The 18,040-nt window shown below is 44.1% G+C and overlaps 2 protein-coding genes across 2 annotated transcripts; one reads left to right on the forward strand and one right to left on the reverse strand.

Annotated features, from left to right (window-relative positions):
- Positions 1 to 5,575: 5,575 nt before the first annotated feature.
- On the forward strand, positions 5,576 to 12,893 carry LOC131887316 (uncharacterized). The gene is made up of 7 exons (XM_059235896.1): positions 5,576 to 5,947; positions 7,907 to 8,099; positions 8,903 to 9,164; positions 9,248 to 9,342; positions 9,435 to 9,731; positions 9,803 to 11,533; positions 12,561 to 12,893. The coding sequence occupies exons 1-7, from the start codon at positions 5,916 to 5,918 to the stop codon at positions 12,597 to 12,599; spliced, it is 2,649 nt and encodes an 882-aa protein (XP_059091879.1). The 5' UTR covers positions 5,576 to 5,915; the 3' UTR covers positions 12,600 to 12,893.
- LOC131887324 (transmembrane protein 134-like) lies at positions 12,813 to 15,413 on the reverse strand. The gene is made up of 2 exons (XM_059235906.1): positions 14,280 to 15,413; positions 12,813 to 13,643 (listed from the first exon to the last, which is right to left on the reverse strand). Exons 1-2 carry the CDS (start codon positions 14,737 to 14,739, stop codon positions 13,459 to 13,461), a joined length of 645 nt encoding a protein of 214 aa, XP_059091889.1. The 5' UTR covers positions 14,740 to 15,413; the 3' UTR covers positions 12,813 to 13,458.
- Positions 15,414 to 18,040: the final 2,627 nt, after the last annotated feature.

Consider the following 18,040-nt stretch of genomic DNA (forward strand, 5'->3'; position numbering starts at 1 on the left):
ATCCACTCAGTATTTCATTTGACTCACCCAAAAGTTAGCCCAATTCCTAGACTAAAAAACCCGCTTTTTGAACCGTGCAAGAAGGGTAACATTTAGGGTTTCTATTCAGAATTTAGAAGCAATGTCAACGATTCAAATTTACCCCAGAGATGTCAAGATTACCTCGACTGCGTATAATAAACCTTTTCCCAACAGAAAATGGCTCTATTTGCATTAACAAGAATATATGGTGGCTAGGCTTAATCATCAAAACGTGACAGACATTTAGAAGGTAATTGATTTTCATGTTCTCTTTTACCCTCCCCCTTTTTATTTCAATTTAGGCCTGTAAATGTAGCCCAAAAGAGAAGAGCTTGAGGAAAGAACATGGATAAAATACCATTTGGAGGTACCCAGGGAGATAAATATCGCAGTTTTCAGATAATAAATTGAACGGTAGTAGTAGCAGTAGTGTGCCAGGGTCTATCTCATTCTCCCTCCTCTCTGTCTCTATTTCCCTCTTGAAGTTGGGAGCTCCCCTCTCGAAATTTCAGTCAACCTGTTTCCTTCTTTTTCTTTTTGCTTCAAAGCTCGCACTCCTTGGCTTGATCCACACGGTGCGACACAAATCAAATTGGGTAAAAAATGAATTTAAAGTGGAGGGCTTTTTTTCATTTTTGATTCTTTATTTGAGTTTTCGTATGGTCGCACAAGGCAGCTTTGCTTAAAGTTGTCATGGATCTAAGTATTAAAAGTTATCGAGATGTCTCCCAAGAGCGTTAATTTTAAGGACAACAGAACATATGGAAGCATAGGTTCTCGGCAAAAAAATTTCAAGACAAGTCAGTGGGTTTTTTGCCAACAAATTTGTCTATAGCGATTTGGAAACTGGCTGTGAATTTACACTTACTTTTCTTGAATTGAGAGCAAGCTCAAACTTTCTCGTTAATGTTGCAGTAAAAGCACCCCCTCACCATGATCATCCTCTTGCGCCAGTATTTTGTTTTTGCGGACTTCCTTACCGCTGCTGGGATTGAAATCCCGGCAGTTCAAGACGAGAAATTTATTTATTTATATATATTATTTGATCGACCAACGAATTAGTGTTGGCTGATCTGGCTATTGGTTTATTGATATAAATTGAATAAATAAAATTCCAAAAGTCAATTTGGTGTTAGGCGTTAACAGAAGCCTTAATCATGATCAAATGAGCTTAGGAGGTTTCTCAGCTCATGTCTATAGAGAAGTGTAAAGCTTTGGGATTTCATACTAGTGCGCCCTCTGGTTCTACCATGAAGTAAGTGTCACCACACTTCTTACTGAAGACAAAATTTTGGCAACAAATATTTTTTTCGTATTTCTGCATGTTTTTGTCCCTTGCCATGTAATGTCGTCTTTTTCAAGTGATGTTCGGACTTAAATGGTTAAAAATAATTGTCAAGCTATTTCCTAGGATGGCGAACAATTTTGTCAATGAAAATTTGGAAGCGCTGGATGTGCTGAAATCATGGTAGTTCTTGCGGCGATTGTGGCGCAGCCTGACTAGCTCACACAGCTGAAATCCGATCCGGTACTTTACACGTCTCTATTTGATCTGATCAATGAGAGAAAATAAAGTGCCATAAGTGAATGTAATAAAGATCCTCAATGGAATGCCCGAGCAGCTACGCCCACGTATTCTGTCCCTTTAAATTTGGTATTTGCAAAACATTTCCTCCAAGTATCCTGTTTGTGGTAGTTGTATACAAACATGTGTTGAACGGATCACATACCATCCATTAAATGTTTTAAACTAATGCCATTATCTCAAAACTGGACCATATGAGCGTTTCATTTTACTCAAACTGGAGGAAAGTTACAAGAACTGATTGAACCTGAGCTTTACATAATCTACTCGTACTATCTTATTCTCCAATGCTAGTTTCTGATGCGCCGTGTCCTCACTCTCGCCAGGCAAAAGAAAAGGAAAAAGCGAGAAGCAAGACTGAAAAAGAGGGTCCAATGAAGAGGAACAGCTTTGACTTCATAACAGAACCTGTCCTAACTTTCTTCATCGAAATCGAAGGCATGATTTGGAAACGGGGACAAATTTCAAAAAGCTCTTTCATGATCTACGGGCGAGCTCAAAGCTCATGACAAACGGAAATATTGGCCCAATCATCCACAAACGACTGACACAAACACAAGAGAAGCCTTCCAAAATGCCAGTGCACCAAGTCGCAATTTTAAATTTAATCGGCGTCAAGATGATTTAATGAACGGGAATTAGGCCAATCTAGATGAAGACGAACATCCGTACACAACTTCATAGTGATTGAAGCAAAGCATCAAATATTAGAGTACTTTTTTTGTACATAGATATAGGTAGGTAGCAGAGCGCTTGAAGTGGCAAAAATGGAAGGGATGTAGCAGAAGAGATCCTTAACTTGCCAATATAGAGTCAAGGAGAACCTTGAAGGCGTAGTGTATTTCATACTTGAATTCTAAACGATTATTGATTATTATCCAAAACTCACCATTTTGCAAACATATAGAGACCGAATAAAAAAGGCAGGTTTAAAGTTGGTGGCATTTGTTGGAAAAGTAGCATCCAAGTTTAAGAAAGCCCTCAGAATGTCAAACTATCAAATGTTGTTAGTAGGGCTTTTTAAAGTCACAAGCCACATGTCGACGATTGTAGTGGTCAAGCCAAGAAAAATTGACATTTTCTTTGAACGAAGAGGGCAGCTCCAGTGAGCTTTAAAAGGTCTCTCGCTCTCCCTAGAGGAGCCGAAAACAGGGACAAAGTCATTCAAAAAAAGCTCGCGAAGAGCTTACTTTCAACAACTTATAAACAGGGACCCGCTTCAGTATGAGTTTTTAGTATAGTTCAGTAATCAGACCCAAAACTGCCCATGTGGCCTTGAGGTTTTTTCCCCTGACACCCATTGACGCAGCTTTTAAAAACCCATTCCATTAACAGGATCGATGGGGGAAATCCCACCGAGTATCCTCAACTTCTAACATCTGATTGAAATGCATTGATGATGGTTTGTAGAGGCGGTTATTCATGTGTTGGAAATCGTCGAAATTTTGGAACAATGAAGAAACAAGAGGAATCTTTCCAATCTAATCCGAAAGGATTTGATTTAAATGCTGGGGGAATTGGCATGCCACCCTTGACAGGATTAGTTCAATATCCATTAGCCTCCGGTATTCAAGGATAATCTTGAGACTCTGATAAAGGTTGCCTTCCGTTACGTGGACCTTGAATTCCGCTACAAGTTTTTATCTAAACACACTGTAAACCCCCACAACTATGCCTTGTTCGCTGCGCTTTTAAAAGAAATTGAGCAGTATGTGGTTTTCCAAAGAAACCTTCTCTAGTTCAACGACTGGGAATTAGGCACACAAGGAGCCTGGTAGAACCAGTCAACTTGTATGTCTGCATGGGTATGGAAAATGGGAAATGGAACATGGTTTAATCATGTATGAACCAGACCAGGGGCTTAAAATGGATAAGCCTCACCTCTTCTTCACTTTGTACATTGTATCTTCTTTCCCTTCTCGATCTCACAACCATGTACGTACGCAGCTATGTAGGTCTACGTAGCTCTACGTACATACATAGCTCTACCAGTTTCCAGGCATGAAATTTGTCAATATCAGACTTCAAACCCGGTCCTGGTTAACCTTCTTAGCTCACTCGACGGGAAAATCGACCATGGATTCGAGGGCGAGAAGGTGTTGTTGTTGTTGTTGTTGTTGTCCAACGAACAATGCAAGTGAACCCCCCACAACGAAAGATGGGATTTTCATATCCGTTGGCAAAGTACCGAAGTTTCATGGCCAATCAAACCTTTCCATCAGCACGCGTCAAACTCTTGACATGTTCTAAAAAACGTCGCCTTGACCAGACGGAGATTGAATGCGGCAAATCCAAAGAGGTTAACGACGTTTAGCTCACAATGCGAAAAGGAAAAGAGTCAAGGACGACACATTGCCCTTCAGCTGATTTGGAAAGCTACAGGATCTAGTAATTAATGTGGCCTCTCTAGGGATGCTTTAATCAAATTCTGGGCCCAATTGCCGTCAGTATTTCTTGTTCTCGAGCGGCGGCGTCCTCACCATTACTACAATTACTCCTACTACTACCACCACTACATATAGTGTTAGTTCGTGATCGTACGTCAAAGACGGTCGAAGGCTCAGTCAGGCATTGTTGAGATATCAAGCCGATGGCAGCCACTTAGCAAATTCAATTGTCCCACAAATGAAAAACCCTGAGTTATACAACATTCGCCGAAAGCACGTTGGCACACTCACTTACTCAGTCAGTCAAGTTAGTCGGTGGGTTCGGCCTCCAGGCGTTTGTTGCACACGTCTCGCATCTAAAACACGCATATAGGTACACTACCCACAATACCCTCAGCAGACCTCACCGCCTCATCCATATATGTTCAGTAGTTTTCGTACGTATCACTATCCTACTCCCGTACGTGTTATCCAACGGCGCTTTCAAGCACAAATTGTACGAACATGCACACCTACAGAGCACAACATTACGGGACATGTACCAATTCGTACACCGAAGACCGAAGATTTTCATTATTGTCGTTGTTCAAGGAACGCACGGAGAGCCGGTGGCCGCGGGGCCGATCAAGCCTGTGGGACAGACAGAAAACTGGGTGATCGAGGTTGGGAACAGATGAGTGTGTTGGAAAGTGGGAAACTCGGGGCACGAACGGATAGTCGAGTGATGGGGAGACGAACGAAAAATGGAATACTTGTGGGTGCTCTGGGGCAGATCTGGGATTTGAGTTTGGCCTCCAGTAATATCTGTCCGTACTCCTTTTTTTTTTTTACTCTTCGGCTAACGATAGTCCAGCTTGACTTTCTTACGTACGTAGATATAGTCCCCCGGCAATGGATCTCACGGCAAAGGATGAGGAGAGGTCGCCGCTGTTGACGACGACGACGACATCGACGTCAACAACGACATCAACGTCAACGACGGGCCCGACGAGGGAGGGCGGGGGCGAGGACGAGGATGAGGATGATAATGATTCAGCGGGAGAACCGAAGAAATTGTCCACATTTCCTTGAAATTTGCTCAGACTAAAACTAGACGGATGCTTCAGTTGAATCGAACCAATCAGAGAAACAACACTGAGCCGGTGTGCGGGCTAGCCATCACCAACAATAACAACAACAACAATGAGCCTTCAGGACCAACGTTCCTACGAACTAGCCACCCACCCAACATCGGACAGAATGGCTCACGGGTCATGGGTTGGAGAAAAAGGGAAATAAACTTAGAATTGGCAATCTGTCGACCCTGAACCACTCCAAACCTCCAATTCTCTTTTACCTCCTATCGATTCAATGGCTGAAACCAAAACGTTATTTTGTGACTTCAGATAAATTTGCAACCCTCTCCCCGGGTCGAGTGAGACAAATCTCTGTGAGAAATGTCAAACGTTTAATTTTCTCAGTCATAAATGTTTAGACAACTGTGAGAGGGCTTAAGCCAGAGACATCTGACATCGATTCTGCCCTTCGTTTCTGGACCGTCACTTTGATAAAATAACATTGAAAGTACGAACAGTCTTGCCATCTTTTAGCATACTCTACGATGAAAAGTCTTTCTTTTCCTGTAACCAAACGAAAAAGTCGGCATTTCCGCACCGGTGCCGTGTACAATATAGCGAAAACTTAAATCTTATCGAAATCGGATTACTTCTTAATCTGATTTGTTTTCTCGGTGTAAAGTTGGAGGATCTTAAAACGAGCTTGGTTCTCACATAAATATATTCGTTCAAAGTTCTATTCTAGTTTTCATTTTCAGATCGATCTCTGAATTGGCAGGTTCCTCCCATTTCAAACACAAGGCCTGGTTGTTTTGATCCTTGGGGGTCTTCTACTTCTCATTCGCCCTCCCACTGACCCTTATCAAGATGTCGTCGGAACACGAAATGTGTCCCAATTGGTAAGATAATCATTGCTTTCCCAAAAACTAACGAACGGTCTAACCAAATAGCGCCTGTGGCTGAAATATGTACTCGCTGCACTCAGTACAAAAGAACATAATCTCTTAGTAAATTTATGGCACATGAATATGTGTGAATACATTTGCATGATGGAAGTTAGAAAAGGTTGCAAGGTGCATTTGTGCCTGGCATTCATCGTAGGTCATTCCACGCATGACATGGATTTGGACTGCAAGCTCATGCTGTCCAGCAACAACCCCCCCTCCCCCCTCCTTTTTCTCCTTACCCTACTCTCCCTCTGTTCGTTCGTTCGTTTGTTCGGCCATCCATCCATCCAACCTCCCTTGAGAGGAACGACAACATGGAGAGAGGGGAGATAATTTCCAAACACTTTTCAAAATGGCACAAAGCCAAGAACTTATTAGAAAGTGAAGGAAGCCAGGCTCTTCGGGAAAACGTACGTACTCTATGTAGTATATGTATGTACAAATGTAGATCCCTGGCCCAATGTTGAGTGAGGTGCCACTGGCGGGATCGGGTTCGGGAATCCCGTGACTTTCGAGCCCGAGTGAGCGGTGTGCTCTGCTTAAAATTCACAAGAAACAAACTTCAACAATCTCATCCTCGAGTGAGAAAAGTTCATTAATGGGTTGTTACTAGGACAAGGATTTGCCATCTAGGATTTCCCATTAATGCCCTCTTTTCCTCTCAAGAACGGCATGCTCATCTGCTGCGAGATTGTCAACCAACTCCTCGAGGGTTACGATTACGGCCACATGAACGAGTACTACAGTATTACCATACAATACAGCCACACAAAAAACGAGAATCACGACTAAACTTTCTGGAGAGAAAAAGGAACTATACTTCGTTTGTGTTATGCTGGAACTTGAGAGCAAACCATTGAGCTGTGCTGCCTTGAAAAAGATATGGAACAAGTTCAAATGAACCACTTTGTTAACGACTGAGCCCTCTTCAGTATTTCAAAGAGAAAGGGGAAACGAGTATGGGAATGACTACTATTCGTAAGCTTAGAGTAGAGAGTTAGCTGTGCCTGAAGCGTTGGCTAGCTAGTTGGTTGGCGGGTTGGTGGGCTTGTCCTTTAAGCACTTGACTGAGCTTGATCGTTAGTCCAATCCTCGTCTAACTACTTGGACCACGAGTACACACATCATTAATACGAGTAAGACGGCTGTTTCGAACGATGAGTGGAACCCACCTCCGGTGGCAAGTCTTTGGAAATTTCACATCAACCCCGAAACCGCTCTTCGAGATGCCAGCCTAAGGCACCAGCATGTGTACACCCAAAAGTAGATCCATGTTTTGGATGAAGATGTTGATGCAGTCATTTTATCTTGGAGAGGAATCTCGCTCCGAGTCTTTTTTTTACAACCGATTGACGAACGATCCCTTTTCGCTCTTTGATGGAAATGTGAGTAACGATCACTAGGCGGTGAGTGAGTGCACTCCATGATTCTTTCCGTGTGGAAGCAGACTCGATCAAAAACAGAGAATATTCAATCTGGGTCCTAAAAAGATAGCGGTTAGAGAAAATCCACTACGCTTAATAATTCTACTGGGATTTTCGTGTACGTACAGTGAATGGAGTATGGTTAGGGCATGTCGATGAGAGCATTTCGGGTGGTTCCAAATTTTGAGCTTTGAAAGTGATAAACTTTCGCACTTTCGGGAGTCGAGTCAAATATGTTCAAACTTTTGACGAGGCAACATATTTGCACAGCCGCCGAAAATGGTTGGGGAAATCAAGTTGAGCTTGCCAATACGGCTTTGCCGAATGCTCAAACCCCCGTACGGGTGCGTTCACTTACATTGCAAACATTCACCATTACAACAAGCTAGTGAGTGCAGTTAGCTACGGTGTAGCCTGGCCGGGTAGAGGCGGACTTGGGAGGGAATAAAATTGGCTTATCTCAGAATTTTCTGTGCATAAATTTCAGTAAACGGGACATTCCGTTGTCCGTGTACACCACCCACACGGCTCATTGCGCCCGAAATTTTGTCGTGTGCAAAGATTGCGGCGAGACCATAGAGCGATTCGACATGGTGGAGCACAAGCGCAATGCTCATGCCATCATGGTGTGCGATCAATGCGGGGTCAAGGTGGAGGCCCGCAAGCTCAACGACCATCGGGTGAGTTCAGCAAGCACAAGAATAAGAACAGAGAAGGAAAAAGGGTGTATTTTCAGTCTATCAGTGAGAGGAGGGCGGGCGAAAGTTGAATCTACCGATGTATCGTATGCTAGAAAGTACGAGACAAATTTCGAGCAGTCTTTCGATTCCGATTTTAACATTTTTTATCCCTTCTTTCTGATCTATTTTGATTTTGCAATTGGCCCTGATCATTCACCAATGCTTGGGATAGACAGGCCTAACTTGTTTACGGAGTGAACCAGACAGTTGTTTGTCATAATCTGAAGTTTTCTTCACTGAAATGGGGTAATTGGCCTTACGTAGTTGAGAGAAGCCGGGCTAAAAAGCCTTGAGCAAGTAGAAAAAGAAAATCAATGAGCGGACTGTGTGCAAAATTTGCATAGATTTAGACCGAGTTTTCTGCTCGAGAAGTTCCTGATTCAGACAATTTAGGATCAACATGAAAGTACGCATTTGTTTGTATGGGCAAGGTGTTTATCCGCCCATTAATGAAAGAGTACTGTATATCTCAAGAGGTAGGTGAAGTGCCTGAATCGAGTCATTCACAAGGAAATCCCAAGCAAACTCTCGACAATGCCGTACGATCTCGGAAGAGCAGGAGCGAGATTCTGGACGTCGTGAAGGAGTGTGATGATGTTTTACGACTCAGCGAGGCCATTCGTCTGGCCTTGACAGACATAAATCGGTCGCCACGTTTTAGACACAAAAAAAAGATCAAGTTCACTCGGTTGCTCTGACTTAATCCCAGAACCTAAGAAAAACCTTGTGCTTTCATCCTGCAGAGTTTCCTTTGTCCAAAGTTGTTATTGGTATGCAAATACTGCGACCTCGACGTTCCGGCCTCCAATTTGTCTGAGCATGAATGTCACTGTGGGGCTAAAGATGAAAGATGCCCACACTGCGAGGCCTGGATTCCACTACGCGATCTGGACAAGCACATGAGCCAGTTTCATGGTCTCTACAACGCCAGAAGCCAGAGTCGACCGCGTCGCGAAGGCTCCTTGGCCCCACGACCTTCGTCCTCGCAAACGCGAGTAGGACCAGGTAAGCGTCACGGCAACAATACAATCAACTTCATCAATGAAAAGAGGTTGCTGAGGCTTTAAATGGATTTGTTTTGTTCGTAGATTGGTCCACCGAGCACAGCACCGACACCTCTGCTATGCTTCCTTGTGAATTTTGCGAGGGTCTGGTACCAATTCATAAATTGCTTGAACATCAGGTAATAAATTGATCATTGAGCCAAGTGCACTTGGCATTTAGCTTTGGAAACCAATTGGTCAGCTAACTGTTCCATTCCTGATCTTTCCGAAGGCGGAGTGTGTCAATCCTAGTAATGTTCGGGGCAGCTCCACCCTGCTTTCCTCTCCGTCGACCTCTTCATTTGCAAGCGGTCTCTCACGTTCCCAATCTATGGTATCCAATGATTGGCTTCAAATCCCAAACAAAATCAAGATCCATCGCCAATCCTCTGCTGTGGAACCCACTCATGAGAGAGCTTCACGAAGGTCCTCCCGAGTCACTCGACAGGATAATGATGATGAACCCTTCCAAATGCCCTGCCACATTTGCAATCAAATGATCCCCACCGAAAGAATTGAGAGACATCAAGTGAGTACCAACGAAGTTCAGCCCTGTAGCAGACAAGGGGATCAATCAGTCATACTTCGTAATACTTTCAGATGACATGCGTGAAAATGCCTGACTCTGGCCACGCCATCCGGGCCGCCAGCATCACCAGGACCATGAGTGCTCGAGAAGCTCGTGCCACCACAGAAGACAGGACCATGCGGAGCGTTTATCGGCAAAGTTCCTTCAATGACCACTCTTCATTTCGAAGAGCCGAGAGCCTCTCTCGACAACCCTCGATGTCCCGGCCTAGCCGTTATACTAGTCTCTATGGGACTACCTACAGCCACGACTATGTGTCCGCTTCCCGTCGAACGACCATGTACAATGGATATTCGGGCTTTGCCATGTATAATAGCATCTCCCAAGGATTAGATGAAATCTCCTATGGGGGAAGATTATCGAGAAGAAACAGCATATCTGATTCTCGACGAACATCGACCGTAACTTCACCCACGTCCAATGCCGACTATACTCTGCCCACTCTCTTGGCCACTTATGAGGCCACAAAGTCATCTTCGGCAACATCAGGTGGAGGTGTGGGAGGAGGAGGAGGAGGTGTTCGAGGCTCTTCCCTTTCTCGGCAAAATTCCGTTCGTGTCGATGCCCATAAATCATACCAGGAGAGGCTTGGAAGGGACCTCAATAGATCGGAATCAATAATTTCAAAAGAAGGCAAGGATGTGCCCAAATCGAGGCAAGACTCCTGCCGTCGAAAGGAGCGAGCTCCAAGAGATCGCGAAGAGAAGCCCACGTCTGGCGGTAGCATCAAACGAAGGGTCTCCTTCAACGATAAAGAATCCAAATCAGGCCTCGCCATCCACCAGGATGAACAAGGGGGAACCAATGTGCCGAATAAGCCTCGAAGACGAAAGGATCCGTTAAAGGAGCGGAAATCCGGCAAGTCCAAGAAAAGAGACAAGTCCCACGATGTGGTGATTCAATTTGACGAGAAACGCAAATCTCAACCGGTGGGTGATGAGCTCTTTGTCAAAGTGAGCACGAAGTTGAAAGAAGTCGAGAGAGAGCGAAATCTTCAGGATGAACGAGAAAAACTTATGTCCGGTGGTAGCGAAAGCGAGTCAGTCGCATCCATGACGTCGTCCTGTCAAAGCAAAAATGAAGAGAATAAGAAACAGGGCAAAAAGCTCAATAACGCCTCGGAGCATGCCGCACAAGGCAAAGTGTCGAGCACAGACGAGAATGACCTAAAACTGTCGACAAGCAACGTGCAAATGGTCGAGACTTTGTCATCTGGAGGTCATCACAATTATCATGGCAAAGAAAAGGTGAACGTCTCGTCCTCATCCTCTTTGGCCTTGTCCATGTATGAATCGGGCTACAGCACAGCAGCATCGATGGCATCGGTACCCTCTCATGAGGATCCCAAGGGCAACAGCTACGGCAAGCTATATTCCACCAACAGCTTCGACCAAGATCGAGCTTTCGCCGAGAGCTCGGCTGGCTCGTCCAAGGCCACGACCTCTTCCGAGGCCAGTCCTCAACAGAAACCTAGGCAAAGCCGCAATACCCAACACAATAACCCGACCTCGAAGAACGAGGTTGCGGGAGATGAGCCCGATCAACTTCGTCGTTTTCCTGAAGTGTCCACAGAGTCCAAGTCTAGCTCGAAGCGCAACTCTTTGGATGGGAAAACGGTGCAAAATCTGGCCCAAGATTTGGCTGCAGAGTGTGCCAAGGCCTATGCACTTATGGAAAGCAGCTTGTCGAAGTTGTCCACTGAATTTGCAGTCGGACCTTTTGGCATCACTCCAAGGCAAAAGGTAAGCACGAAGGAACGGAGGAGCAGGGAAGGAACAAACAAACGGGAACAAGGAAGCAAGGAGGGTGCAGGAGATCTATGGGGGAGATGGAGGAGGAGAAGGAGGCGAAGGAGAAGATGGAAGAGGAGAAGTAGGCAGGTGGTGGACTGAACTCGTAGCCGAGTGTCTCGAGCGGTGATAATTTCTCCGGTAATGTCATCAGAATGTCACTGACGTGTGAGATCACCGGACTTAGCAATACATACTGGATATCGAGGCCATTAAGAATCCTGTGCACGTAGAAACAAGTTCGTCTTTCATTCCTCTATGACATGAGGGACCGGGATTTCTTGACGTCAAAAATTTCAATGGAATGTCAAAGAACATCTCGGACACAAACTTGTTCCAAAATCAAATAAGTCTTTTTAAATAGTCTTAATATTATCTATCATCATTTGGACCTCAAATCATACGGAAATACCATCAACTTTTGAAGACCAACGAACATGAAGTCCTTCTCTCTCCTTTCTCGGGCTCCTTTATTGTTTAATTTGCTTCCCTTTAATATTCGTAGGGATTGCACAAGTGTTGATCCTGTATTAGGTTTGAAGTCAGGCTGGAAAAAGTTCTTGACAAAAATTCCTGATCACATTCGTTGACAGATCAGATTTTAAATGAATAGTTAGCCAAATATGAATGATATTTTTTTCATCTTATACTACCGATAATTGCATCCCAGTAGCTTTAAGCAGGTTCGCAAAAATACCTTTCATAACAACTTGGCCAATTTAGTAAGAAGAAAGCCCATGAACGAGCGGAAAACCTCGGCCCACAATTGGCAATATAATTCATTTTTGTCAAGATTTGTTCTCGCGAGTTTTTTTATATTCCGCGAGTAAATGGGGCCAAGCAGATAGTTGCCAAGTGCATCTAGGACATGACACATTAGTCGGGCAATGGAGCATATCATCTCAATTTAGGCGAAGAACCGACAACATGGGTGTATCCTAAGCGAGTTGCCTTCATCGGACTTTCCTTCACATTTCAGAAGCAGAGGAAATCCCAAACCACTTCCACTCAAAATTGAAGAGGATCATCAGACCTGGCTGGCGCTGGAAACGAAATTGCCACCACTTCTTAAAATTCATTCTTGATGATGAGCAAAGCATCATCGACACATCTTCATCCACTGCCAAACTCGTGGAGATCAGCAATTGTAGTAATCTTTTTTTTTATTGTTATTCATGTTCATTTTGTTATTCTTATTATTGGTAGATGTTGTTGATAGAGACACTTCAGATGGTGATAATGAATGTATTGTATGACAATGTTTCGAGTTGGAGAGGTAAATTTGAAATTTGAGAAGAAAAACGGATCAAGATTCATTCGGATGAGTTTCTTACGAGGTGCTCTCAGAGAAATAGAATGAAGAGAATGTATTGTAGGTAGGGTTGTAGGAGTAATAACAATTGTATGGTATGGACCATGTAGCAGTCGTAGCAGCAATGGAGTAATGATGAATATTGCATGAAGAAGTTAGGCAAAAAGAGGTGAGGATCAACCACCTTTGGGAGGAGTCCGAATCAGATTCCACCTCCAGATGTGTGATCCCGCTTGGAATATCTCGGGTGAAAGACATAAATGCACTAAAAAATGTTGTCCATACTCTACTTTTAAGCTCAGGCAAGATCAGAGGAAGGTTCGTCCTGAACGGATGTCTAGAGATTAGAATCACTCGTTGCGTCATTGAGGGGAGGGAGGGGTTGATCACATTGACCATCACCTGGTTAAGAGGCGGTGCATGATCTCGTTGTCGTGGTTCCTCGTCGTTTAGATGGGCCATGAGATGCGGCAAAGTCTAGGACTGGCGTGTGTAGCTTGTAGCCTTGGTCGTCGCTTACCTTATGAGGGACTTTGCCTGTCTATCTCTCTTCCTTTCCGTTTCCTTAGTTGTTGAACAACGGCAACTGGTTGAAATCGAATCCACGCTTGCCTTTGACAGCCAAATAGACGTATCCCAAATGGTAAGCCCCCGGGATGAAACAGATCAGCCCGGCGATAATAAACACAGCTCCTTGAACTCCTGCTAGAGACTCGATGCAATAGGCCACCATACCCGCAATCACAAGGCCTGAAAGACGAGTAGAGGGGATTGTGATTATTTATGGGCCCAAGGAATCTTTTTTAATTTATACGATTTCATTCAGAACTCATTTCGCCGTATATCCGGAATTATTTAAAGGCACTTTATGGGGCAAAGTATTAATTGATCCAAAAATTGAAAAAGTTTTATTTCGTATGGATTGGACTTTGAAACGTGCTATTGACCAAACCTGGCTCCGAAATGCCATAAATGACTGGTCAAACTTTAGCTTTTTCGTGAATTTCACGAAGATTCTACATGATCCGTCCTCACAAATACAAGGAAAATTGGCCAAAAGGCCCTTTATCGGCTGAAACTGCAGAAAAATGGCCCACATAGTAAATCATAACATTGTTTTAACAGATGGTTTTGCACTACGCTATGGTAGTGCATTAAATCCATTTTCTTCAATTCGAGTTAAAGAGAGTTATTTTTAACAGATGTCTCTAGAAGTTGTATTGACAAATCAGGGAATATACGACCCAAAAATCTCGGAACCTTGATCGACCAGGTTCGATTCAGGAGTTTTCAATCTATTTCGAAATTTTCGAACAGATTGGTCCATTGAAACTTCAAAATTTATATCTGCCCTCTCATTCGATCCGGATCAGCCTAAAAACTCACCTAACCCCAAAACCAAAAGCGTTGCGGCGGCCAGCACCACTTTCCAATTGGCTCGGACTTTGGGATGGAGCCACCAGTATTTGTAGGCGCAATTTCGGCCCTCATAGTAGCCTCCATCGCGTCCGCCCCCGGAGTTGGAGGCGGCCGAGGCCACGAGTGATCCCGTGTCGGCATGATGGCTGGTCAGAAGTGTGGTGCCACCATGGCCGCCGTGCTCGGCAGCATTGGGCGTTTTGTCGGCCGACCAACGCGCCTCCAGATCCGGATGTCTGACTTCAGTGTAGCGAGCAAATTGGACGCCGTTCCGGATGATGGGGGCCGAGTCTAAGGCGGATCCGTGGGGGTCGTGGCCATCCTCTTCCTCCTCTTCGTCCTCTTCGCCTTCTTCTTCGGGAATATCAAAGGCATCATCAATCGAAAACTGATGCAGCGGCTTTTTGGCCGCAAAAAACGAGCTCATCTCGTCCGAGTGAATTCTTGGGATTCACTCGAGGGTGGGTGAGACCGGGTGCGACCGGGTGAGACCGGATCCAGGGCCCGGGTCCGCCTCAATATGACCCTAATGGACGGGAGGGCGGCCAAGGAGTGGATTAGCTGGTGTGTGGTGACATGGCCACCCGCCCCTCAATCGACACCCCGGTGAGATCCTCGTCCGGCCATGAGCGTGAGAGGAGTGAGTGATGCGGGCAGGCTCTTGATGGTGATGGCGGGAGACGGACGGGTTAACCTGTCTCCAGCCTGGGCGTTGGTCAAGGCCCTCGTGCACGCCTCTAGACGCCTTTGGCGGCTCCTGGCGTTGGCGCGATTCGACCTGGTCTTTGAGGCGTAACTGGATTTGTTCTTCTTTGTCTTCTGGGGTGTCGCTGGGCTGTTGTGCGTGCGTGTGTGTGCGTGTGTGTACTTGTGTCTTTAGTTGTGTCTTTAGTTGTTCCTGAGCGATGTTGTTGTTGATGGTGGTGGAGATGATAGTGGTGATGAGTTGGGGTCTCTAGGTTGGCCCCCCAGTCCATGGAGTCCTGGGCCTCGTTTGGCTTGCTCTGCTCTGCTTGGTCTCTCCTTCTTTTTCTTCTGGCTGCCTCTCGTTCCTCTCGTTCCTCTCGTTCCTCTCGTTCCTCTCGTTCCTCTCGTTCCTCTCGTTCCTCTCGTTCCTCTCGTTGTTCGAGCGCTCACTCACTCCTCATTCAAGTCCGTGTTGGATTTTGTTGTCCAAGTTGGCTAGCACTTAACTCTCTCTCTCTCTCTTTCTCTGTGTTTGTCGGGTCTGTGGGGGGGAGGATGGGCCATTCGTGGGCCAGTGTTTCGGTCGTCCTTCTTTTTCTCAGTTCTCTCACGCCGAGTGTATGTAGTGGGTAGGGCGGGTATTTCTCGGCCCCGACCGACCCAATCCCAATACCGATCCAGTGGAAGCACGGGCGGACATAGTTGGGGCCCGGCCGCCGTTCGGCGGGAAAATGGGCCTGTCATTTTAATCGACAATTGACAAATTTCAAGTCTTTAAAGGATTTGCGATTTGAAAGTTGTATGTTAAATAAGTGTATAAACAACTTGTGATTATAAAAAGTAATTGCAATTGGTTACGTTTGATCCCAGATTAGTTACAATTTGTGACATTTTTAATGCAATTAACCCAAATCTGTCGGTGATATACCGGCAGAATCATTATGGCATGGTGGAGCAAGGGATCTGTAAAACATTTGTAAAATCTTCTTTCCAGTCAATTTCCATCTTTATGTAGCTTGTGGATCAATGGAACTCTCTTCCCTGAATACGTCTCATGCTTAAATTGTCCCATCTTTCAAGAGGTTGTTTGGCACCGAAAAACCAGATCAAGCTAATTTACTAAACATCAACTGTTTCTGTTTGAATTGTCTGTTGTTTGAGGGTTTTTCTTCTATTTTACTCAATGCCACTATGCGGTTGAGTGCTCTTTTCTTTCTGAGTTTTTCCAAATATTCTAAGGTGTTTTTTTTCTCAATGCTTGTACTCTTTTACATATGGTACTTTTGTTATTTGTCAGGTTCAATAATCAATAAAATAGTGAATTTTCAAGTCTGAACTCTTTTCCAAGGGCTAGTGATAATTGTAATCTTTATTTGTGATTCACGGTCATGCCAATAGGCAAAAAGAAAAAAGACAAGCCCATCATCACAAATAACAAAGAATTTAATGGACATTTGACCGTGGTGTTGATCTGAATATGTGAAGGTCTGTGATAATGGGTCTTGGCATATGGTACATGCACTGATGTCCTTAATCAAGCAAATCATTGTTTTCCCTCATTTGTGACCAAGTGCAACATAAATAACAATATAACCTACACCTAAATATTTCACACACCCTTCTTATCTTGTTAGCAGGCCTGCTCAAAACATGCAAAGGTAATTTTTTTAATTTCTGATATTTGGTATCAACTAAGTTATTTGCAATTTTCCGATTTTCCCTCCGTTAAGGCTACATGTGTTCTCCTTGAAAAATGGAAATGCCCAAATTTTTGTTGTTGAACAATTTTTCCTCCTTTCCCCATTGTGGTGCTCTTCTTTCTTGTTATAACTAGTTTTTTATTCAGAACACTTTTACATTGGTACAAGTCCGGCATATATTCAAGGGAATAAGTAGCCAAATGAAATAATTTGCTGTAAATTGAGGCTTTTAAAGGATGTATCTGTTTCTTAGTGTTCATTCATGAATATTTGCCCTGCAGAAATAAACAAAAAGAATAAATTTGAAAATGTAAATTTTTGAACAATTTGCTCCAAAAATGATGGAAGTTGCGAAAAAAAGAGTTCTGCTCTAAAATGGCAAAAGGGATAAAGTTAAGTCACAAAATTGCCATCTAGACCTTTACCAAATTGCTGAAAATGGAAAATGGCAGTCACTACTTTTTTCCAAAGTCGCGTATGATATGCGTAAAAATAGCCTCTAGTGCCAATTTTCAAGTTCATGTTTTCGAGCAGAGATGCAAGTGACGAAAACAGCAAACAGCCACAATGTGCTATCGAGCTTGGAATTATATACGAGGTTGCCACCTCGCGTGAAATATGTTCAAAATAGCAGATTATGCTCTGTAATAAAAGGCCGACTCTAGTGCTATACTTGACTGACTACCATACTTTACTTGAGCTTCAAAATGGTTTGGAAAAAAATACTCATTGTAGATGTTTATCCATACATCGAATTTCAACTTGAAACCACATCTCACAGAGCTCTCATATCGAAGTTCGGATGAAATTAAAATGCAGACTCTATGATTTAAGATTTGACGCCTTGGCCTGTAATTGAAGGAAAAGAGAATGTGGGTCTGCGATCTACTTGCACCCAATCAATTGCGCCCGCCAGCCAAGGAGACAGAATTTACTTTGGGCCCATCTAGCTAGTACTGGTGTGATCAATCTGCCCGTGACGCCAGTTTTCAAACCAGTACTGCCGAGTTTCATCAGAGTTCAATTTTTTTTCAGGTAGAGTGAAGTCACATTTTCTGACCCCAAAAAACAATCTGAGATCAAAGTTGGCAGTACTGATATGAAGGTTTGCAGAATGGGTAGATAGGCAGATTGATCACAACATTACTAGTTCGACTTATAGGCACCTTTAAGCTACAGCTGACTGATGACGTCATCTTCAAAAGCAAAGGTAAACAAATCTCTTGGGCGGTCACATTTCCAGCGCTACCATGACTATTGAACATTTAGCATTCATTCCTCCAAAATTTCAGTGAACAATGTCGCCTAAGCCAGGTAGTCATTACTTTTTAGTGGTTTTGG

This window comes from Tigriopus californicus, chromosome 9, assembly GCF_007210705.1.
Source record: "Tigriopus californicus strain San Diego chromosome 9, Tcal_SD_v2.1, whole genome shotgun sequence".
NCBI classification, from domain to species: Eukaryota; Metazoa; Arthropoda; class Copepoda; order Harpacticoida; family Harpacticidae; genus Tigriopus; species Tigriopus californicus.